Source organism: Leptidea sinapis, chromosome 42 (genome assembly GCF_905404315.1).
Source record: "Leptidea sinapis chromosome 42, ilLepSina1.1, whole genome shotgun sequence".
In the NCBI taxonomy this organism is placed as follows: Eukaryota; Metazoa; Arthropoda; class Insecta; order Lepidoptera; family Pieridae; genus Leptidea; species Leptidea sinapis.
This window is the reverse complement of record NC_066306.1, coordinates 3,132,953-3,159,163: the sequence shown is the minus strand read 5'-3', so window position 1 is coordinate 3,159,163 and position 26,211 is coordinate 3,132,953. Positions and strand designations below refer to the sequence as shown.

General features: G+C 34.8%; 1 protein-coding gene across 1 annotated transcript; it reads right to left on the bottom strand.

Moving 5' to 3' along the window:
• Nucleotides 1–337: 337 nt before the first annotated feature.
• Nucleotides 338–13,274, bottom strand: LOC126976737 (uncharacterized). Its single transcript, XM_050825289.1, has 6 exons — nucleotides 12,849–13,274; nucleotides 7,365–10,582; nucleotides 7,114–7,281; nucleotides 6,579–6,832; nucleotides 5,444–5,637; nucleotides 338–2,752 (listed from the first exon to the last, which is right to left on the bottom strand). Exons 2-6 carry the CDS (start codon nucleotides 10,560–10,562, stop codon nucleotides 1,110–1,112), a joined length of 5,457 nt encoding a protein of 1,818 aa, XP_050681246.1. The 5' UTR covers nucleotides 10,563–10,582; nucleotides 12,849–13,274; the 3' UTR covers nucleotides 338–1,109.
• Between the last annotated feature and the right edge of the window lie 12,937 nt (nucleotides 13,275–26,211).

The window sequence follows — 26,211 nt, the reverse complement described above, 5'->3', positions numbered from 1 at the left end:
CTTACTAATTGTTACTGGTGAAGAAGATCTTTGAGCCAGATCTAAAATGTCATTCAAATAATTAAAAGTTATGGGAATACTATTTTTGGAGGTACCCATGTTTAATATCTTGACTTAATACATGCTGAATTTTTTGGTTGTGTTTTCTATGGTGTTACAAATTCCCAAGAGTGAACGATAACTCAACATCAAGATGTCATCTACAAGCCCCTTAATAAATCAATCTGCCTCCAAGAATGATAAACAATAGTTATAGAAAATTAATTAATTATCAATTAGAGGATCACTTTGTCTCGTTGGAATACACTATATTAGACTAGATTAAAAAAAACACTGCTTTAAACAAATTGTTTATATATTTTATACAATATAGTATATAATATTTTAAAAATCACGAAATTATCTTTCTACTGAAAGATATAGAACAAGTCAAATTTACACCCAAGAGTAACTATTTAAAAACAATATCTAGCACAAGATCTATTTTCGATATGGAAGACTTTTTAAGTTTTTTACATTTCGTTTATGGATGTTGATATGCCAATTTTTCTTTTATCGATAAAGAATTTTAAGTAGAATGTTAATTCTTGTAAATACAATCATAGTAAGTATATATTTTATAAAAATACATACAAAAGTGTATCAATAACGGCTCTTATCAAGTTTTACTACAAGACATTAAAAATTTGTAAGTAATAATATGTTTCATTGATATTTAAGCTTTCTTGAACTATGTGGACCTCAACATTTATACTTAGATAACGCTAAGAGGAATCTGACGCCTCTCCTCTACTTTCAATGAAACTGATAACAAATTCACTCCTTAATCATTAAGAATGACTTATTTTAACAGTTACTATATAATTAAGCCTTATTATGGAAGCAACTATTAATAACAACTTTGAAATATTTACAAATTATTCACAATGTTTTGAAATAAAAATATATATGTATATAATTAGTTTTGTTTGCATACCATAATTAAAGCACATCAAAATGTTCTCACATGCATCCGAGTTTCAACTCTATAATAATAATGATTACACCATAAAATAACAAAACAAAAATTGCACATAAAAATATTCTACTTAAAAAAAATTTGGCACTAATTAATTATCTGTGGCACTATAATTATTTCGTTCAGTTTCATAGCTATTAAAACTTGCAATAGTTCTCAATTCACTATCTTTTTCACTTTCACAAATCTTGTCTGCAACGTTCTCTTCTTCCTCTGAAGATTCCCTCTCCCTACCAGCAGGAGGAGTGGTCATAGAACCACTTGGCTCGCGATATTCCAATTTACTTGGATCTTTCTCATGTAGCTTTCTGGCCAATGTTTGAAGACTCGCTAATGAACTGGCACAGTCCGTAGTATCAATATCTGTCAAACTTAGGCCTGCTCTTTCAATTTCAGTAAATGTCCCAAATGGTAATTTAAATAAACACTCCAATCGCATAACATGCATTTTACTTCTTAGATGTTTGGCTAAATGACCATGGATCCTGAAAGCTATATTGCAATCTGAACAGCGAAATGGTCTTGGATTAACGGAAGTGGCGGCGCCAAAAGTAGATGTCATTGAAACCTTGTTATGATGAGAGCCTGATCTTTCATGTTTTTGTAAATGGCCTTTCGTTCGAAAACTAACGGCGCAGACCCCACAACGAAAAGGTCTTTCCATATAATGTATATTAAGGTGTAATTTTAATTGAGATGGTTTTGTAAATGTCTTGTTACAAAAATCACAAACTCTTCTACCATCATCCATTAACTTACTGGGTGAATATGGTAATGAAGATTCAAAATCTTTGTCCTTTGACACTTTAAATGCTACGCCACCAATAACTATTTTAGATGCATTTGTATCCTCTATGGATAACTTCTTTGTATCATTCTCAAAATTTTCATCAATCATAGCATTATCATCCGAATTACCCTTACTGCTAATTGTATCCACATTAACATTATCATGTTGACTTTGATATGGATCATCCAGTGTCTTCATTAGGCTTATTCTGGCGTGCTTCAAATATTCTGATACAACTTGTTTTGCGTTCTCTGAGTTAGAATTGTTTGGCGTATGAGATCTTTTAGATTCAAAACCGGCATTTGCTGAATTTTGTGCATCACCACTTTTTGGATAATTTTCGATCTTAGATGTGTCGGTTACTAAAACAGAATCAGTGCTACTTACAACGGCAGGTGGTGAAGAACTTGTTATATCAATGTTTTCAACATCTTCTGTAATATTCGCCTTTTCACTGAGTGATGCCTTATCTAGTTCAACTTTGATGGTTTTGCTTGCACTACTTGCAAGTTGACTTTGTTTTATTTTTGAATCTAGAAGAGCTCTCTCTGTTAAATATGTGTGTAACATTGGCTCTCCATTGACCCATTGACTTTGCTGTTGAGGAAGCTTTGCTGTATTGGAAGCTAATGAAGCTAAAACACTCGACTCTCTCGCTGTTGGAATTTCGTTAGTGCTAGGTGGTGTTTTTAAATCACTTTTACTTAAGTCCATTGGCTCATTATTATCAGATTCTAGTGATATATTTTTTGGATCTTCTACTTTGTCTGGGTATACTTCATTTGATGGGTTTTCTATAAGGATTGGGCTGTAGGGATAAGTAGATGGCCTTGCACTAGTTATCAAACCAGGTGTGGTTGTTGAAGTAAGTCTAGTGCCACCTAATGACAGAAGGCAATGGGCAGCCTCGTGTTCCGGTAATCGAGATTTAAATACCTCTGTATCTGAAAGCAAAAATATTACATCGTATATATTTATTTGTACCCTACAAACTTGGCATCTATTTCCTAGGCAAAGATTTATTTTTATATGGAAGAGTTTTCATGAACCATGAACATGAAGAGAAGTGGTAATAACTATATTTTATCTTTTTAGGAGTACCATCGTAATTCCTTAGACAAATGCTAGTTAGTAATGATCACGGAACAACAGTGTAATGGCGTTTTTAATGTTTATTTAAAATAACTGTTCGTACCTCTAGTTGACCAATAATAAAATTCAATTACCCGCAAATAAGAATAATGTGACTCAGACTGAACGCAACGCAACTCACGCTGAATTCGTGTCAATTCTATGATGCAAACATAACATAAAAAATGAGGTAATTTTTAATTTCGATGATAAGGTAACTAAAATATATGACATATTTCTCAAACAAACCCTATGCAAAACTTAGACGAGTACATATATTTGGGCCAGATAGTATCCTTCGAAAACACACAGGTCCATGAAACACTTTATGAGGGGAGATCTTCCCCTGTCATTAAAACACAAACGCATTCTGCCCATCCTTAACTTGGTTTTGAAGATATGGTCACGTACAGAAAATCAGAATTACAAACTCCAGGTTTGTCAACGAGCTATGCAGCGCAGTATTCTGTTAATCAAGCTAATTGATCGCATTTGAAAAACGGAACTGCGCTTCAGAGCTGACATTGTTGATGTGGAAAAAAAACGGCCAGGCTAAAGTGGAATTGGGCTGGGAATGTATATCGGATGCACACAGACCGTTGGGCGTAGGTCGTTATGCATTGGAGGCCTCAACGACGGTCATAGACGTCGAGGCATATCCCGAAAACGATGGCGATATAATAAGACCTGGTCGGAGCTGGCGCGAGGACCGCGATGAAAGCAGGGGAGGCTTTTGCCCAGTAGAGGGATTCGATAGGTTTCTAAAAAAGTTTAGAATAGAAACCTATCGAATTTAAATTCATTTTTAATATATTAACCGATTCAAATAAAAGTGAACATTAACCCCCTTATTCATAATGGTCCGCTAACTTTAAACAGCCGCTAAGGAGTGTTTTTTCTCATTCTGACTTATGTCAATAGAAAAAGACAGAGTGCCAATTAGCAATGCTATAAGTTAGCAGACTATTATGAATAAGGGGGTAAATGTTACCTCATTTTTCTAACCTTTGGTATGGGATCTATTACGTACATACCCATATACCAGGCACGGGCCGGTGAGAAAAAGTAATGCACAGGTGTGTGCACTCACTTAGTACTACTCGTGGGCGATAACTTGAGATTCCTGTTAGTTTCAGTTCTCCTCGAGCGCCCACATCACACAGCGCAAATATTATTAGCCTGCGCAGACTTCACCACGCTCAGTTCTCAACATATCGCGCACGGTTAGTACATTACCCATTCAGTGCCATAGCTCATGGCTGTACCAGAGTTAATTACAGTGACAACTAATCAATTAGGTGCAACTGAGTAGGCCTTCCAAATACAATTGAGAGTATTCTTAATAGTACAGCCTTCATTACGAATTTGGCTATCATATACAAAAAATATCAATATCTGGTCAAGATCACCGGAATACGTTGGATGAGGGCAGCGCAGAGCCGATCGTCGTGTATCGCGTCGTGTAAAATCTTTGGTGGAGGCCTTTGTCCAGCAGTGGACGTCTTCCGGCTGATGATGATGATACAATAAATAATAATTCAATCCAACTGACAGATATAGACTACATTGTTTATTATACCAGTGGGAGGCTCCTTTGCACAGGAAGCCGGCTAGATTATGGGTACCACAACGGCGCCTATTTCTACCGTGAAGCAGTAATGTGTAAACATAACTGTGTTTCGGTCTGAACGGCGCCGTAGCTAGTGAAATTACTGGACAAATGAGACTGAACATCTTATGTCTCAAGGTGACGAGCGCAATTGTAGTGCTGCTCAGAATTTTTGGGTTTTTCAAGTATCCTGAACGGCACTGCATTGTAATGGGTAGCGTATCAATTACCATCAGCTGAACGTCCTGCTCGTCTCGTCCCTTATTTTCATTAAAAAAAATATTATGCAATTGAATTGAAATACAGAATATTAATAGAGAAAAATATATAACAAAGTTTTTATGTGTGCAGCGTAACTAAATATGAATTGAATAATAATTGTACTTGAATTCATGATCAACGCATACCATTCTGCGCCTTCTTGTATAATTTATATATTATCTTACGTACCCTATATTATATGTTCAGCATATTTGATTTGATAATGGACTTTTTTTTATAAAAATAAAGAGACGAGATGAGCAGTGCGATCAGCTGATGGTAATTAATACGCCCCGCACATGACAGACAATGCAGTGCCGCTTAGAATTCTTGAAAAATCCGAAAATTCTGTGCGGCACTACTATTGCGCTCTTCTGCTTGAGACAAGATGTTAAGTCTCGTTTGCCAAGTAATTTCACTAGCTACGGCTCCCTTTTGTCCAAAAAATATGCTTATACATTACTGCTTATGGCAGAAATGGCGGCGTTGTGCCACACCCATAATCTAGCCAGCATCCTCTGCAAAGGAGCCTCCCACTAGTAAGTATTTGTATTATCAGTTCGTGAACGATTCACCAGTCTTAAGGAACTTGCCTATTTAGTCTCATATCTATAAAATAAATATGTAAACGTACCACTGGACTCGGTTTCAGCTTCGTTTCCATCGTCACCATCAGATTCTGAATCGTCATCCGTATCGTCGGGACAGGGCATCATTTCCGAACCGTCGCCATCATTTCCTTCGTTAGGATTGATCCCTAACTCGCAACACTTCTTATAATGCGCCTTGCTCTTCATATGTTTCGTTAAGTTGCCCTTCGTTTTAAAACTAAAAATAAATATAACTACATTAATATAAAGAATAGCGTGAATACAAGAAAAATAATGATCACAATACGTTTGAATAACATCTATTTAGATATTTTATCAAATGAGGTCACATTATCTAATATATATAGTAATTATGAATTATTACTATTCCGTTGTGTGCTGAAATCCAATATTGTTATGAGAAAAAAATTAATACTAATATTGTGTCAGGAAATGCAAAGGAGGAGTTTTTTATTGCAGGCATATTTCTTCCAACATCGAAGAGTAGTTTTAGTTGTAAAAATATGTTTCACGACATCGCATATTGAAATTTACAATTTGGAACTAGGTCGTGGATACGCGAATTATATTTTACTAGTGGACCCAACAGACGTTGTCCTGTCGGAAATTTCGGACACACGTCTTAAATTTAAAATATCGGTCCAGCCGTTAGGAGGAGTCCACTAAAATACACATGAGCAGGATAATTATATTATATGGACGGAATTGAGAATCTTAACCAATCTCAAATTTACTGAAACACACAAACAAATCATCAAAATCGGTCCAGCCGTTTAGGAGGTAGTTCAATTGTGAATCTAAACCATTCTCGAATCCACCTGAATACACACAGAAAGTTTCATTAGAATCGGTCCAGACGTCTAAGAATTCAGTGACATACACACGCACACAAGAAATATGTATATAAAGATGAGTATTTTCTTTTCTTGGCCATAAGTAAATAAATAATTTTAAGTTATGATCCGATTACTTGTAAAGATTACATGCACCCATAGCATGTACTATTTATTTGTTTTAATGGTCAGGACTTGAAATCTGGAGCAAAAAAAGAGAAAATGATGATGGAACGGATGTGTCCAGTGCAGAAGGAAATAGAATAGACCTAAAATCACTCTGATACAATATGACTTAAGTTGAATACAGAACTTAAAGACTTACCTGAAAGCACAATGAACACACGTATAGGGTCGCACGTCAGTGTGAGTGCGAATGTGTTTCTTCAACATCGACGGCTTTTTACATCGAATGCCGCACTCCGAGCATACATAGCGTCCTCTCCCTCGGCCACGTACGTATGTATACTCTTCGTTACTCTCAAACCCTCCAGTCAATTCTTTCTTAGGCATTGATGAACAATCGGCTGAGAATGGTCTGGTATCGTCCACTTTTTTTGAATCTATCGGCAGTACTGTCTGTAATAGAATGATATTTGAATTAAAATTGAATAGCTGTGAAAGTGCAATCTGAAGTGAGAGAAGATGAAGTAAGAAGACTAAGTTTGAGATAAAGTATTTATGGTAACAATTTTTTTACTCATGTAGACGATGTATTAAGCAAAAATTTATACATATTATATAATGTATATTTTCAAATCATAATATTTTAATAAATAGATAAATTTACGAAAAGAAGGAAAACAACAAAATTATATACCTAATAAAATATCCACATAATATTATGAAATGAAATTTACCTGTTTCGTTCCATTCAAAGTTGTGTTCCATTGTGATGAATGAGTTAGTATGAGATCCTGTTTAATGAGAGCGACGCTAACATTTTGTGGTCTGTGACGTGAGTCGTATAGAGACATTGCTGATGAAGCAGACAGCCCTAATGGATCTGGTGTTAACTCCGACAGTAGCTGAAAAAAGTGCAAATTTAAAAGACATGTACGAACGACGGTACCTTGTAAGAAATTTTAACGATTGAACTGAAGTGAATTACCTGCCAGTTACTATACATTGATAAAAAATGTTGGTTCGGTACGTATGTCGGCTGTGGACGGTTTATTGTGCAATAAAATGCTTTCGTTGAACACTTAAGGCCCAAGTAAGTGTATGCGTTTCCATTCAAGTAAAGTTGTCCATAAGCCTTCGCCGGACGAGGTGTTTCAGGCGACACTAAAGGCATAGTATTCGCATTTGGAGTAATGCCATGGTGTCTTTTTGGCGTAAATGTGCCGGGTTTCAAAGGTAAAGTTGAAGGCCTCAGAAACTTTGGTTTTCTTTCATCAGAAGTCGATGTAACAATTGAATTTTTTTGGAAATAAGACGTCTCAGATCTTTCATTTTGAGTGGATGTAATTACAATCTCTTGGGTATAAGTATTCTTTTGTACTTCCGCTGAACTGTTCAACTGGTTATTGTAAATTTCCGCTTTAGTTATTAAATTTTCAAAATTAAATGTACGTATCTCATTTTCAACGATTGCTTTCTCAGAACTTCTGTAATTTGTATCTTTACTTTTTACTTTATTCGTAGGGCTACTGTTTTCTCTCGGTGGCCGTTGTATTCTATGCATGCTTTCTGAATTTCGTTTCAATAGATTGTCTTGTTTTGATATTGTAGATCGAATATGAGATAAACTATTTCTAGTTCCAATATTTACATCATCGACGTTTTTCACTGTGATTAACGGAATATTAGATATAGTATTTGAAATAATAGAAGTTTGGTTGTATTTTTCTGATTCGGCGATAGTCAATCTTATCTTAGGACTTCTACTGTTAATATTTTTATCATAATTTATCGCAACGGCGCCTTTAGCCGCCGTTACTTGAGAATGAAATATTTCCTGAACAGCTTCACTTGATTTATTGGCAGATTTATACATATTACTTTTAAAATGTGTATTTGCATTTTCAACAAATACTCCCGACGTATTTGGTCCTGGAATTCCCGGGACATGTGGGATAAGTTTTCCTCCATGTAAAATAGTAGAAGCGCCATTAGGAGAGCTTACGGGACTCAATGGGGGTAGTGTGAGTGGATTATATGCCGTAATTGCACTGAGTGGAGGAAATTGAAAATGAGGTATATCATGAATATTCAATATGCCTGCACTTTGCGCTTGTGCTGCCGTAGACACGTTAATTCTGGGAGTTTGGGGTGTGGTATGGCTTTCTTTAGGGGTCGGAGGGTTATGAACTATCGTCCCGCCAGAATGAAGGCCAGACCTTACGACAACACTACTAGCTTCGGATTCATTTAAAAATTTGGATGGTGAAAGACTTTGCTGTATCATTATTGGAGATAACTGACTTTTACTTGGCTCAATACGCAACGTTGTAGTGCTTCCAGAATGATCAACTATCTTTACTTCACCACCAAACATTTGCAGGGAAGTAGAGTTATGTCTAGCTTCATCTATAGATCTCATGGGGCCAGAGGTGTCTATGCATCTAATTTTTGCCTGCGCATACATATTATCCAAAGTTCGAGGTGAAGTATTATCTATTAATCTTGGGCTGTAGACATCAGATCTACTTTCCAATCTTCTCTTTGGACTTGATTCTTTTGTTTTCAATTTGAAGGATTCTGTCTTTCTGTTAAAATCAATAGGAACTCTAGTATCCACAAGGCGAGTGTTCCCAAGAAGTGGCCCTGGAGACGGCAATGGTGCAATAACGTCAGCACCGTCTGGCTTCAGTATAATTAAATTATCTGGTTTACTTTTCAACGGTGGTGATTTTGAGGATGTGTTTGTGTGACGCATATTTGGACTTTCTGGTAATCGGACGTTTACCGAATTGCTTCTTACAAAAGTTTGATCTAGCCTTGTTGTTTTAGGTTCTTTTTGTATGTTAGAATTTACAGTTATATTTCCTTTGCAATAATATAATCTGTGAACCTCCAAATTCTCAGCACTTCTGTAAATTATTTGACAGAGTGGGCAAATATAAATAGGTCCTAAGCCGTCTTCTAATTCTACCATAAAAGAATTAACACCGTTTGATTTAGCTTTTAATAATATATCCTTAATTATAGAGCCTTCGGGATTAAGTGGGTGTTTTATTTCGTCATTCTGTACAAAACTCTCCGAATGTGATCGTTTTCTAGACAAGTTATCCAGATCATACGTATTCTTTGTTAAGTTTAGAGGCGCAACTTCCGACTTTATATCACCTTCGTTCAAAAATTGTTTGCTTTCAGCAATTTGTTTAATTTTATTATATTTCTTTTGTAAAGGGGTTTCAATAACATCAACAATGGCTTCATTATCAGATATTATTTTAGAGATATGTTCCGTAAGAAAATCAGCATTTGTCGAGATAGATCTCTTAAATCTTTCTTTGTCATCGTCTTTGTATGCTCTGAACTTTGGCTTATATATTGATTTCGATTTATTATTAGCTGCAGATACCAGTGCAGGATTTCCACTAATATCATTGACCAGCTCAGGAGACGAAAATTCATGTCTCGTGTTATCGATACGCATCATTGAATCGTCAAATCCTGCCTCCGAAATCGACGCAGGTGGCATAGAATTATCGCTTTCTGAGCCACCAGATAAATCTTCTTCGTTCAGTGAATTAGTAACGTCTGTTCCTTGTAATCTTAAAGCGTGTGTTCTCGACCGACGATGTTTGTATAAGTTAGATTTCGTTTTAAAAGCAAATCCACAAGGTACACAAGGAAAAGGCCTTTCATTAGTATGAGCTCTGATATGTTTTTGAAGAACTGATGGCTTGGCACATGATAATTTACAATAAGGGCAGATATATCGTCCAGCTCCTGCCGTGTATGCTTCTCTGAGGTCATTTTCAAAGGTTTCAGTCTTATTAAGAAATTCTTCAGGATAACTGGTTTTACCAGATACATTTATAATATTTACATCATTAAACCTACTATTTTCAACACTAAAATTAGTTTGTACATTGTTTTCTGATTTCAAATCATACTGGCTGTTGTAGTTTTCTTTAATCTTTTCAATTTCTGGATGAGCTGCTGATATACTTCCATTAGGTATCGTGGGACCACAAGCAGACTCTGTGGGGCTTGAGTCTTTGGTAATACAACTTGATGGCCCCGCTGGAAGTACTGAAATGGTCGACGCCATTTTTTTGAACTTCTTATGTAGATAATTTTGGTCATTGTTGTTAGAAAATTGGTTTTCTATACGATTTTCTTGAGTCAACGGCATCGTAACCGCGACTTTTACACCTGAAAAATGATATAACCATAACATAACAGTTGTATTTGCCACAAATATTAGATGTACCTCAGATGTATCTTATAAATAGGTGAAAATATACCTAAGTACTAAGATAATTTATACGTCTAGATAGAAACTTGCTGTTAGACAACCGGTAAAAATAGCCCAGGAATATTAGTTAAGTGTGCATGACAAGCTACATTTTACACTCGCGATTTGTATAACACATTGCGTTAGTGTGCGTGATTTGCTTAAAATAGAGGTTAGTTCAAAACTTAATTTTTTCACAGCTGTCATAGTCTATCTAGACGTATAAATGATCTAAGCTATTATTTGAAATGTGTTTGCACACGTCATCTTTAAATATTTCCATCTAATTAAGGTGTTGTACGGATTGGAAGATAAGGCTTAAAGCGCATGTGCCATTCTATTGTCTGTTAAGGTTTATCCTCATTACAATCACAAAGGATAGCAGGTACCCTATACATTTCGTTACTTCGATATGCTAATATCTATTAAGTATGAGGGAGTAATTCCTTTACCAAACATATTATCAGACGCAGTGTAATAATAACAATCAGAAACTTACAATCGATATAAAACTGATTGGGCTTCCGATTGCTTGAACTTATTTATATATTAATTGCATATCTAGGTGTTGAAAAAACGCCTTGATTTGATTGAACCTAAATAAGTGCGGTTATAGATTGACTTGTGGAATACCACCATTTTTCCGATAAGTTGTAACAGTATAATTGTTGTCAAGAGAGGGACGATTAATATAAACTATGTATTTTCTATAATCTTTATTGTACACAATGAAAAGTCTCCAAAGCTTTACATAAAACATACTTTTTTATTCTCCTAATTACAAACAGTGACGGTGAGACAATATATAAAAATACGATAACATTTATAGAGGCAGTCGGTCGCCATGTGCGCGCGCCTTAAGTGTTCGAGTGACATCATCGTGACGTAGTAGCGAGCTCGCTAGCGACCGAGGATATCCCCAATCTTATATTACGTGTTACGCAAACGATTCTTATTGATTTCTTAAAAACTTTTCCCTAAACATAAGTACTATATATTTACGAACCGTACCAATATATTTACAAATGATGGTTTTATTTAACTCAGTTATTACATCAACGATATCTAGTTCATTTAGGGCAGCGGACCATAAACTAATAAGATGAGAGAATGTTTCGATTGCATTGTGTGGGTGTACCTCGACATGGAACCAATATGCATGTAGTAGTGCGAATGGCGACCTCGCTTTGCGCTCACTCAAAGCATTTGTGGCTGCGTTGCTGCGTTCCAAGAAGGCGTTACAATTTCTGAGAACCGGAGACAAGCGAGCCGCTCTACTCGTTTCACGTTTGTAAAGAACGAGCAATAAGCGCAGTACGCACACACACGCATTCTGTTTGTTCCGCACAATATCGGACCGTATGTCTACGAACACATCTACTATCTAGTAAACGTCGGAACCATAATAATAGTAAATTTAATTGAACTTTTTAGCTCGGAAACTTGTAATTATTTCTAGAATTAGACTTAATTATTTGTATAGAATATAGTCTATAATATCTCGATTGGTCGGAGACAAAGGAATCCCAGTGGCCGGCGGATAAAACGCCGCGCCGGCCTGGCGCCAATCCAGGCGGCCTTTGCGACGCCTCTGTGCTGTTCCCTGCCAACCTATCACTGGCTACCACTACAAATATTCTACATTGGCTTGCGCCTTATTAACGATAAACGAGTAAGCTAGGTTTAATTGTTACGGCTGTCTTGTTTCGTATTAAACATGACCATTTTTTTATTATTATTTGTTGACAAACGAATGCGAAACAATACGATTTGTTTTTTGTTTGTTTACAACATTACCAATATGCTCTGATCCAAAAAAATATGTAGTGTATTGTTAAGTATTCTAAGTATAATCTATAAATGCGTCGAATTGCTTACTGCAATGAATCCTGATAAATAATTCTAAATAACAACATTTTAAAACCTACAATAATAAAAAAGTAACACGTCAATGTACGTAGGTACATACGTATTTATATACCTACGTACTTTATATACTCTTTTAACTTATTCGGCTAATACTTGTATGATGTATCACTGAAGTATTTATAATCTTTTCCTTGACCCGTCAACCGAACGTCTAACTCTTATAATACGTAATCAGTACGCGATCATACGCGATTTCATTCCTAAACTAACATTTCACATAGCGAAGGTCTTCCACAGTAAAGTCACGCATCTTACCTGGCGCGGTATGAATCAGTCCACCATGATATTATGAATTGATATCATTTGTTTACGCCTCCAGAACGAATGTCAACAAGTCCGATAGGCTGCATTTCACCCGCGCACAAGTGAATCATCGTTAATAATTACGCGACGATCCACGCCACCACACACACATAAACAGACCTTATTTTTATATGAGCACACACGTCTAACGACTGTTGCCGAAACCACTCTTTTTGCAATTTAAACAGGCACTATCAGCGTAAAACTAATTTAATCATTCACATTAAATAACAGCTGCTTGGATCGAATAAACACACATTCCTCAAACAGGGTAGGCACGCAGCCTCGCCGCGGATGACTGTTCAACTGTTTTTAGTTGTACTTGTAGTTCGGTGTCGCCCGCGGCCCGTCCGCGTCGGTTCGTACTTCGTTCCGTTCGGCTGGGAGCTGCGTCGCCCCGCTCCCCGCGCCCCGCACGGCTTCGTTGTGGCCTGCCTGTGCCGTGTGAACCCCCCCTCTGCACCGCCCGGCCCCTCGACCCCTCGCCTGCTACAACTCTACAAGACACAAGTGATTCACGGTGCGTTCAGCGTTGTATCTGTCTCATTCCTTCACAACAACCGGATCGGCTGCTCTTCGTCATCTGTAATAACTAATACCTATCTATAGACAATAGACATAATAATTTATTAAATCTATAACTACTACGATCTAAACAGCTATTTTGGAATAATAATATATATTTCTTAATACAATATTGCAATTCGATCAATAATAGTTGAGATTAAAATATAAGTAGGTATGTTTATATCACAATACTTACATCACCACAGAGGCATTAGATAATAATTTAGACGGTTTTGATATAACATTACGGAATATTTGCCGCAGTTGTCAAACAATCAAACGCTCACATATAATTTTTGCGCGAATAATAATTGTTATTAACGCTCATAATGTTCTCTATATACAGCGCGCGTGGCGCTACAATGGCAGCATTAAATAAACACACGGAAAAAATATTCAAAAATAAAATACGTAAATAATTCACCTAAAAAAATCCATTTTACATACGGTCTACCTGTAAGAAATCTAGTAGCCGCGCGCTAGCGTAGACACTGACACCTACTTCGTGCCCTCTTATGCGACCACGTAAGGGTAATATAAATATTGTTTCCAATATAAATATTTTTTTTTGTTGGATTAATTTAAATTTTTGAATTACTTTTTTACGGAGATTAAGGTTAGATATCTCTGTGTTCATTTGTTCACCCGTGTGTTCATTTTATATGCTGTGTATATAGTTTAGATGCATTATTATATTATGCATTTATTAGATATTTTTTCACGTTTCTCTTTTATTAAAATTCAGAACCTCTATTACTTGGTATTTTACCTAACACACTTTCTTAAGTCAAGTTGCTGTTATTTAAAGCTATGCTATATATTTACCGACGTACCTACGGGCCGCTCGCCGTGCGGGTAAGCGTCAGATTTTCTAGCGTTACACACCAGCGTCAGATTATTTAGCGTTACAAGGAGCGTCAGATTTAGGACCGTTACACGATATATATATCTAAGTATACAGAGTGGCTGGTGCCACGCGCTTTCCAAAACCAAAAGGTACACAGTTTTCGGTATGGAATGACGGTTTCGAAAGCTATATATTTTAAAGACTGTGTTTTTGCATACCCATGTTATTCGTATTTCTTCACTTATCTTTGCGCTTCAAAATTTATTTAAACATTCCTACGGAGATTTAACATATATTGAGAACGGTGGTCCGTTGCCGCCACGGTGTTAATTAGTTATACTTTTCTATCACCCGAAAATATATAGGTAAGTTTCTTTTTTATGGCAAAATGAGTGATTGTTTAATTAAAACTAAAAGGTATGTACATGTATAAATATGATGCATATTAATAAACTAAACTAAAACTATCAATATAAGTATTTATTTTTTAATTCGATCTCAGTCACCCTAAGAAACAATAATTATAATAATATGGTTTTGATAATTTTACGTGGCGGCCAATATTGTTTTCAAAAATCCCGAATTCGTTGTATACTAGCCTATCCCGAGAACCAGGCAAACGATATCCATATTGTTGCAATGCGAATTTTGTGCTACGGCCATCTTGGATTTTAAAAATTATCCTAAATTCCTTTTCCGAACCCCGAGAACCTTGGAAGTTATCTCCATAGTGATGAAAAATTAATTTTGCTCGGCGGCTGTCTTGAATTTAATTAATGGCCCCAAATCCGTGTTTTGCAACCCTGGGAACAACCAAAACGATACCCATATTGTTACAATGACAATTATAATATTAGTAAGAATTTAGCGCGGCGGCCATCTTGATTTTCACAAATAATCCGAAATGCGGTGTACATCATTCCGAGATCCTTATTATTTATGATTATTTCCTTCAATAACTTTAATTCGCCGTTATTCGTTATAATATATGGACCTGACCTACAAGAAGCATTGCGCTCGCTCGGAAGCTCTTAAAAGTTTCGGGATGAAAGTATGGATGAAATTTATAGCCCTGAAATCCCAAAATTTTATGATTCTCTGTTGAGTTGTTTAGGCGTGAAAGTGTAACAAACAAACTATACTCATACTCGCATTTATAATATTAGTAAGGATGTTCCTATGAGTATTGAGTACATACTTAAAAAGTAAATAAAAAACCCTAAATAATAATAATTCCTTTATTTCAGGCTACAAGGCCCATAAAATAAATACCTTATAGTCTAACATACATATGATAAAATAATAAAAACATAAATTTACATTAACTACAGAAGTACAGAGCTTATCGCTTCCGATCCAAGCAATCTTTTCCAGGTAACCTAAACTCACATTTATATAGTTACCTACGCACAAACGAGGAGAAAAAATAGGATTTAACAACTGAAAAAGTAATAAGTATAAGTATATTTAAATAAAAGCTATACCATGCATGTTCACTAAACGAAATAGTTTTTTTTAACTAAGTTTTTGCATGCATTTATCGTCTGTGCTTTTCTTTTATTAATTGGTGGAGCATTCGACAGTCTGATAGCCACAACCACAAATTAATTTGAAAAAAGGTAGTATGATGAAGTACTCATAAAGAACTCATAAGTAGTTAAGCTTATAAAGAACTCATAGTTTAGCTTATAAAGAACTCATAGCTAGAAAAATTATGGTGAGAATAGCTTAAAAAAATACGAAATCTACGTAAGTTTCTGCGACTGCAAGAATCTTTTTCTTACATTCTCAATTTGTGTGTTCAACGATGAGGGCTGATCCAACTTACTAAAAGGTACAATGACGTTTATTCGGCAGATGGGATTCGACCATTGTTAGTGTTAAACTGCTCCAAGTGGGAGGCTCCTTTGCACAGGATGCCGGCTAGATTATGGGTACCACACCGTGAAGCAGTAATGTGTAAGCATTATTGTATTTCGGTTCGCCCTTCAGGGCGCCGTATCTAGTGAAATTACTTGGCAAACGAGAGTTAACATCTTGTGTCTCAAGATGACGAACGCAGTTGTAGTGCCCCTCAATTTTTGGGTTTTTCAATAATCTGCGGCACTGCATCATAATGGGCAGGGCGTATCAATTAACATAAAGAGACGAGACCCCTTATTTTCATAAAAAAAACGTAAACAAAATACGGTCGTGAGATTCTCAAGAGATGAATGGGCTGATGAAATCTAGAGATTATAAGCATACAAATGGTAGGGAAGAAAGTTTTGAAGATATTGAATACATGAAAAACTAACACCAAGTGGAGTAGATATTTGTCGTCAACCTTCACGCTAACTAACAAAACTAAACCAACTACGAAGCCATACAATTACTGATAGAGACATGTTCAAAGAAGTCAGCACTTCCAACAGAAGTAGTTATGTAATTATGTATTTTTATTTTCGTAATCGATAATGGCTCTGAATAGAATATTAAATTTAAATTATCACTTGAACCCGCTATCGCCGCAGACCTTCTTATCGAGTTTCTGTAAGAACATATTCAATATTTCGATGAAACACAAACAGGTCTAGCGTCATTCTCAATACTTGACTTCCATTTCCCACAATCAGTCGAGAAACTCCGCGGAGGCCATGTCATATACGAATAATACATAAAGTATTTCTTATTTGCAATGATAATTATTGTACCGGCTTATCGTAAATGCGGTTGTGATGACGCACGCTGTTTGATAGTAAGCAGTCGCTTAACTCTACTCAGGAAATTGTATATTATTACTTATTAGTAGATAGGAATGTACCTATCTACTTTTGTTTTACGAACTAGTAAATAACAATTTAAGCAGTTAGGTAATATTAGTGCATTAACAGTTAACTTTATCTGTTTTTTTTACGTGAAGACCTATTACCTATTCATAATTACAAAGTCGAATGATATAATAGATAATGTTAGGTAGGAACGAATGAATATATAGATATATCTATTATTCTTTTATTATAGTACAAAATGTGTTTATTTCAAAAAGTACGCTCAAAAAATGTTTTCGATTTTGGACATTTTAAAAGGCATTTATTTTCTCAAAAAGGGGATTCCTTTAGAATTCTTTTTGATGTCATTTCTTATAACTACTAGATACTACTACTACTACCGCTTCGGAAACAAATGGCGCTCTGAGAGAGAAGGAGCGGCGCAAGAAACTCTCCCAGCATTCTTTTTTTGCGCTCTTTTCAATAAAAATATAGAATATTGTACAGTCATTTCTATCGCTATAAAATAATCACAATCTAGTCCCAAGCTGTCCGATCATTTAGATATTCAGCAGTGGAGTGGATTTACGACTAAGCCATTTTTTTTATAAAACATTTAAATTTATTTATAGATAATGCCTGAACGGTGGCTGGGACTTTATTATAGAAGTGTATACATTTACCCTTAAAGCTATTATGTATCTTATGAAGCCTACTAGAATTAGTTACAAGCAATCCCTTATTTCTAGTGTTATATTATATACATTCATACATATTACATTCATTTAAATCATGACATTGTTTTTACATTTTAGACTTTCTGCTCTTTGCAGAGTTTCGGAATTTTTTGTTAAAATTGAGTGCGTTGTAGGTTATATTTCGGTAGTAGTTTGCAATAAAAGGTACTCAATGAATATGTAGCTCCAAGATTACTGCCAGTTCAAAAGATTTCCTAGAACACTACAACCTACCACTACAAGCTAAACTCTCTTTATTTGGATTTAACAAAATGGATTAAAAATATGCTTCTGTGCAATTTTCTTCAATTTATTTTGTTACATTTGCCAATGGTATTTCACCTACATTCATCGGTAGATGGTCGCACACATCGAAATATCTATTCATTAGTAAATAGTAAAAACACATAATAATTTGAATATTACCTATAACTATATTACCTGTATAAAACAAAGTCCCCCGCCGCGTCCGTTTGTGTGTCTGTTCGCGATAAACTCGACAACTACCGCACTGATTTTAATGCGTTTTTACTAAAAAAAACAGAGGCATTTATTGAAAAGGAAGTTGTATAATATGTTAAGGTTTTGTTTATAATGGTGGAAATATGACGATGCTTAGTGAAAATGTCGAAAAAAATCAAACTTGTTGGAAGCTGTAATAGAAAATGCTGCCTAATTCCTTTGAGATGTAACAATACTGTCTGATGGGATTGTTTCTTTTGTATAGGTCCTCAAAAAAGGTCCGTGATGGTATTTGTCTACTTTTTATTAGAGATGGTAAAAATCTAATTTTTTTATTTTGTCTCTACCAGGCTTCAGATAATCTGCGATGGGCTGGACTTATTTGGTCTGGACTTTCAGTGTTACACAATATAAGAAGAAAATTATGATTTTATAAAAAAAAATAATAAACTTTGCGCACAACATGCAATTTTGAACAAAATTCTATTGATCCATTGCCATATATTGCCCTTAAACTCCACAATCCTATTAATATTATAAATGTGAAAGTTTGTATGTCTGGATGTATGTTTGAACTTATTTAACGCAAACACTACTGAATGGATTTTGATGAAACTTTACAATAATATAGCTTACACACCAGAATAACATATAGGCTATAATTTATAAAAATATTGTGTGAATTATCTATACATTTAAATAAAATTGGAGTGTCTGTTTGTAATATTGAAATAACCGTTTTTGTATATTATGAATATATATACGGTACATACACCAAAATAACATTTTTTACAATTTTTGTCTGTCTGTCTGTTTGTTCCGGCTAATCCGGCGACTTTTATAGGCAGGTAGCTGATGTAATAAGGAGTAACTTAGGCTACGTTTATTTTAGAAAAGTAAAGCAATATCCAAGAAACGGTCTAACTCTAAAAATAATTTATATGGCAAAACAACGTTTGCCTGGTCAGCTAGTAAGTTAATAAATAAGCAATTAATATTTTCATGCATCTCTTACCCTGAATATTAACACTCGTATAATGTCTCTCATAAACATAATATAATAAATATGAAACGTCCTATCGAACAGTAATCAAATCATTATGATATCTTTAGGATTTAGGACATTAAAATTGGCATGGCGTGATGCTACTGTCGTCGGGACACTTGTTGCGTTGTTTGGTTGGCCGCGTCGTGGCCGCCATTTGCTGCTCATGACGTCATACCCCGACCTTGGCCCACGCGCCACTGGGAAGTGGGAACGTCTGCTGTATGCGCAGATTTGGAGGACAATGTTTATTATTACCAAATCTCGCAACTTGTAAACTTTAAGTTATTCCTGGAAAACATCGTATTACATAATATTGAGGTGAAATTTTAGGTTAAATAATTATTACATATTAGCAGTATCTCAGACATTTGTTATTTTCTCTCAGAAAACTATATAAATCCGATACGAATTACAAAGTAGGTACTTACCTGCAAAAAACATACCTATTTATGTACCAGTATTTACTGCAATAGGTGTTTACTATATGTACATCTATACTAATATTATAAAGCTGCAGTGTTTGTTTGTTTGTTTGTTTGAACGCGCTAATCTCTGGTACTACTGGTCCGATTTGAATGATTCTTTTAGTGTTGGGTAGTCCATTTATCGAGGAAGGCTATAGGCTATGTTTTTTTTCAAAATTAAGGATCCGTAATAAAATTGCTATTTTGTAACACAAGGTGTAAAATCGAAAACCTATTTTTGCGTGCGCTGCAAAAACTATTGACAATAGAACAAAATGATGTACAGGCTATAATATAGGCAATATTTTATTACTTATAAAACTATCGCGTGAATTATACTTTATATGGCAAAACAACGTTTGCCGGGTCAGCTAGTTATTATATAATTACAAATGGGTTTTTATAATACAACGCATATTTACAATAGTTACAACTTACAACAGAAAAATATTATGATATAAAAGGCATCACCTAAATATATAAAAAATATAGTTAACACTATTAATAATATTATTGTATAATGTATAGTTAAGGCAGCCATTGATTTGTGTTAAGTGTGCTGTGTGTACGAGTACCTACCTATATTGGTCCAGTCGACACTCGGCGCCATGATGTCGCGTAGGCGGGAAACCCGTCTTGTTGGCTTCCAACGTTCAAATGAAAGCACGATTTTATATTATATTATATTCACCAGTGTTCTGATTCTTGCTATTTTAACATCACATTAATGTAACACCAAACCATTCTTAAGTAAGTATATTAACTATTCTCCATTAAATGTTGTTAGATGACTAATGTGGAACCTTACGTCATCACTCATTCAAGCTAAGGTCTTCGTCGTAGGTACCTATTGCATTGTACCTACAGTCTACACTATATTATTATGTGATGTGTTTTATAAGTAATAATAATAAGTGGTTGAATTTTGAGTACCTATGGGAGTGAAATACCGTTTTGTCTGCTAACTAGGCAAGTAGGTATCGATGTAAGTACCAGAGTACCTACTTCAAGTTTAGAAACCTTAGGTTTTGTATACTTAATGCTGCCTTTGTCAACACACATCGTTAAATTTGCTGCAATACTACCTATGTCTTGTTTATCTCAATTCTAAACAGTTAAAAACTCTGCTTTATTTCTCAAGAATCAAGTTGCGATTACTAAAAATTTTGAAATGTTAGTAACGTGCCGAGTTTATTATATTGAAATGCAAATTAGCACAATGTTATAAAGCCGCTCTCTATAGATGGGCTTCCCTATGAAGCAGGTCAATGGCTGAGTGGCCCGACCGCTATGTCGACAGCCGTCAGCCGCAGTCTGTGAGTCGAGTCCTCAGTAAGTACCTACTCTTAACTAGAGTTGCCAACCTTACTATATAATATAGTATCCTGCTGTATTAAAAGCCCAACTTTTATATTACTGAAAAAAATATGTAGCAGGTGAAACTACTTTATTTCAATGACATAAACTCAAAGTAATAAATGTTTCGTTTTAAATGTACAATTCCCATTGAGAGTCACAATCTTGACTCGCGCTGTCGAGTTTGTGTTTACTGTTTTCGTAAGACTACCAACTTTTAAATTTAATTTATAATATTATTAGTAAGTATTTCGTTAAGTCGGCAAAACTGATTATTGAAGAGTTAAGAAGAGTATTTCTAAAATGAATAAAAGTGGTAATAATAATATGTAGTTCATTTCTTCTCTCAATTCCGCCTATATAATATACCTACATGTGTAATAACAATGACGAGATGAGCGCAATAGAGCCAGTCGAAAAGTCATTAATGCTGAGCTTTAATTATTTTGTAATTTAAATTTATTTCAAAAACAGCTGTGAGGCATTCCTTAAAAATTTATTATATAAAGGCTTAAAAGTAGCAAAAAAATCTTTTAAGAAATACAGTAAATAAGTACCTATTTTGGAACCTACTATTTTTTTCATACTTTCGTTATCTACTATATTTTTGCGGGTAATCATTTTAGAATAATTTTAGGGTAATATTGCCAGTTGGCACAAAACACTATTGTGCTATTTGGTCAGTCGCGATATACCGATGACTGATGAGATAATATTATGTTTTTAAAGGAATTGACGTAAATAAATTATTTTTTAAAAAGCTTAAATAAGTATATTCCGTTATGTTCAAGATAAGTAGGTACATTAAATTCATTGATAAGTATTTGAAATCTTTATGACAATAAGTAGGTATATAATACTTATATAAAACAACTGTTATTATAATCTGTATCATAGGTAGGTACATACTCGCTGTTCTACTCAAAATTCAACTCATTAAATCATATGGAAGAATATTTTTACATCGTTCTGTGTTATGCATTCTGTTCCTAAAATACGTTTGCGCTGCGCTCTGCATCAAAATGTTTTAATCAAGAGGACTTAAGCTCTTGAAGACGTGTTGAATGTAAATGCTGCGACTTCAAGAAATAAATACATATCAGATTAATTCCGTCATAAAATAAAACAATTTAATTTTTATCAAAACGTAGGTAGGTACTACGTAGCATATCACTCTATTGAATATTTCAATTATTTTACAATTTTAGGAAAACTTTCAGCTAGGTTAAAAAATTAAGGCGTAGAGCAAGCAGAAAACACGCAAACCTGGTGTTTTTAGACAGTTTTGTGGTGAAAGTATAGCATTTCAAGCTATGAACACTACTTAATCCTGTGACACATATCCTTAAGTCTTATTTGTAGGTTGCTAATGCTTGCTGTAGGTATGAGTTAACACTGCCGAGCCTTTTTGAACAACCACTTTTCTTTGAAGTTAAACAAGTTTTTTGGCATGGCGTGACGCATTTTTTTTGGTACTTCTCTCAGAAAAGTTATTCTTATAGCTTGTACTTTTTTGTGTAAGTTCATTTATTCAGATTAGTAGTGAATAACGAGGATTGTAAGCATGTAAACTGATTTCCACCCAAGAATTTTGAAAATATTGGCTTTGTTACATAGATGGCGGGCCGGCAGCCGTGAACTCATATCGCTCAAGGTCGCTGACATTTAATTTCGCCTTAAGTTACATACATAATTATAGACGGATAAATATTAAAAGTTTTCACAGATAGGAATAAATATATTATGATATTAGAGTTAAGTGGACAACAAAAACGCAAATTATATAACTTAATTAAGAAAAAGCGGCCAAGTGCGAGTCGAACTCGCCCATGAAGGGTTCCGTAGCAGCAAGTAACATAATATAAAAGTTCTTTTATAATAATAATTGAGTTGATTGAATTTAAGGTTTTGTATGTAATTCTGTTTGTGTATCAGTAAATAAATATATAAAATAAATTTAATAAATAAATATATTAAAAAAACTACTTATGTAGTTACTAGATCTCGGTCAAACCAATTTTCAAATCAAATCAAAATAACTTTATTCATGTAGGTCACGGAAATGACACTTATGAATGTCAAAAAAATATTTTTCTTATTGAATCTACCGCTACTTCGTAAAGGATTAAGCCAATGAGAAGAAGTAGCAAGAAACTCATTGCCATTCTTTTATATCAAGATTTACATTTAAGTACATCGATTTACAAATCATTTCAAATTACAATATAATATGTAAAATGATGCAACATACACACTCAAACGTCAAATAGTCAATGTCTTACACGAGTAAGTCAAAAAAGTAAATGTAAATTAATACAAAAGTTATTGAGTACAGTAGGCTCTGCATCATTTCGGTGGCTACTTGCATGGCAATCTACGGCATATATTTTTTTTAGTTCCATCATTCTCTTATTTGAGAAGTTACAGGGGGAGACACATATTTTACCACTTTCGAAGTGTCTCTCGCGCGAACTATTCAGTTTAGAAAAAAATGATAGTAGAAACCTCGATATCATTTTTGAAGACCTATCCATAGATACCACACGCACGGGTTTAATGAAAAAAATTGAGTTTTAGTTCTTAGTATGGAGAACCCCCAAAATTTTTTTTCTATTTTTCGGCAATCTTAAGGCAGTTCACAGAATACATTTACTTACTAAGTTTCAACAGTATAGTTCTTATAGTTTCGGAAAAAAGTGGCTGTGAAATACGGACGGACAGTTAGACAGACATGACGAATCTATAAGGGTTCCGTTTTTGCCATTTAGCTACGGAACCCTAAAAGTAATAAAAGACGAAAAATTCACAATTTTTAAACCTCAGTGAAAAAGTCCTCGATAAGGAACTGGTTTAGCTGCCTAATAAGGGTGATGAACAAATCCAAGTTACTTCAAAGAGTGTAAATGTGTTTTTTGTAACTACATAATAGAAAAAATATTTTTGACTTGCACAATTTTCGTTTAACAATTTGAGTTACGAAGGCTATGTTATTGGAATTAATGTTACATGATCACATTTTCATAAAATATAAACGCAAGTTATCTGCCCTTTTCAAGTTTACCTTTTTTTTTATAAAAATAAGGGACGAGACAAGCAGGAAGTTCAGCTGATGGTAATTGCTGCTGCCCATTACAATGCAGTGCCGCTCAAGATTATTGAAAAAGTCAAAAATTCTGAGCGGCACTACAACTGCGCTCGTCACCTTTACACATAAGATTTCAAGTCTCATTTGCCCAGTAATTTCACTTCAGGCGCCCTTTAGACCGAAACAGAGTAATGCTTACGCATTACAGCTTCACGGCAGAAATAGGCGCCGTTATGGTACCCATAATCTAGCCGCCATCCGATGCAAAGGAGCCTCCCACGGGCATAGCTGCACCAACAACGCGCGATTGCTAAACGTGCGTCGACGGCGCTTGAAAGTAGTGTGGTGTGAAGGGTCCTGAAGAAACTTTTGTTTTTAATCGAGCTTGACCATAAATGACGCCAGCCCTTTCAATAGGCACAGGTTCAGTCATAATTGGACTATTGCTCATCTGCCGGTCTGGTGAACTCTAATATCAGGTCCGATTTGACCGCGTGTAACGCAGAGCTGCTGAATTGTTGGGGGATCTATCGTAGTTTGTGAACTCTCCAACCTACCACTCAATGTAAAATTCACATAAACACGTTATTTCATTTTTTTTGTGGAAGAGGAAGACAAACGAGAGTAGTAGGGATTCGCCGGTTCTGGCTCACAGTAGTAGGGATTCGCCGGTTCTGGCCCCTCGATTCTGGCTCACTTGCTCGTGATGCCTACTAAAAAAAAAAAAAAGAAGTTTGGTGTCAAACTGGGGGTTTTGATGTATTTCCGAGCGATTGCGCTGATCCGTTTTTCGATATCTCTTATAGTTTCAAAGTTAGCTTTTTAAATTAAACAGATCCATAATCATTAATAATCACTGGTCATTTAGCTAATGATTGGTGAGCGACTCAATGTCTAAATTTCCATGAACGTGATACAGGTAATTTACTAATTACCTCTATCACATTCGTTACTACGATTAAAAAGACAGTTTCTGTATTTATTATTTATTTTTAAAACATGATTTAAATAAAGTATATAATAAAACATCATTGCAGATTGTATCATTTTCAAAATATTTGATGAAATCATTCAAACTCTTCTTATTAAACTTAAAGTATAGATACATTATGCAGTACTCGCCACACACTGCGGTATATTCATTCTGTACTCTTGCAGTATTGTAGTTATACATTCTGCAATTCCTTTGTAAAAACATCAGCTGGAATCCCTGAGGTGGACGACCATATGAATCGAAGTATTGTCCAATACCCTGCTCATCAATGTGTATTGCAACCCAGTGAGTGCCTGGCTTATTATCACTATCTAAATTGCTGACAATATAACAGGGCGTTACAACATATATCGGCAATCGGTTTGCCGCGTAAACATTATTTTTAATACTGGGATCGATTTTGTTCAAATAATTCTGTATCTCGATTGTATTCATATTAGTTGAGAACAGGGTCTTGTCAGTTGCGAGGATTGAATAGTTATGTGGATCATAATAACATAAGCACTCAATAAATAAGGCTTTAATGTATCTTATTCATGTATTTAAAACTTATATGGTTACAATAAAACAAAATATCATTACAAGCGATTCAAATATAAATCTATGAAATTATATTTTCATCAATTTTATTATAATATAAAAGCTGATTGAAAACGAACTTTGTACCTACATACTTACGTAGTCATTAGTACAATCTGGAAATGTTGACTCCATTAAACTATCAATAATTGAACTTATCATTTAAGTGCCATTATGTTTCACCACAATATTTGAAAACCAGTACTAATCATAAACAAATTTAGTTTTACGATATTTTAGTATAAAATGCTAGAACTGTTCAGAAACATAATCATTGAAGTGACGTATTCAGTCAAATAATTATATATTTTGTGCGTAGTGTAATTGTTGAGTGATTTGTTACAATGGAGGTAAGTTTTATCTATTATTCACTTTGAAATTTAAAAGTAATATCATTTGATATATTAAGATATGTATGTATAATAC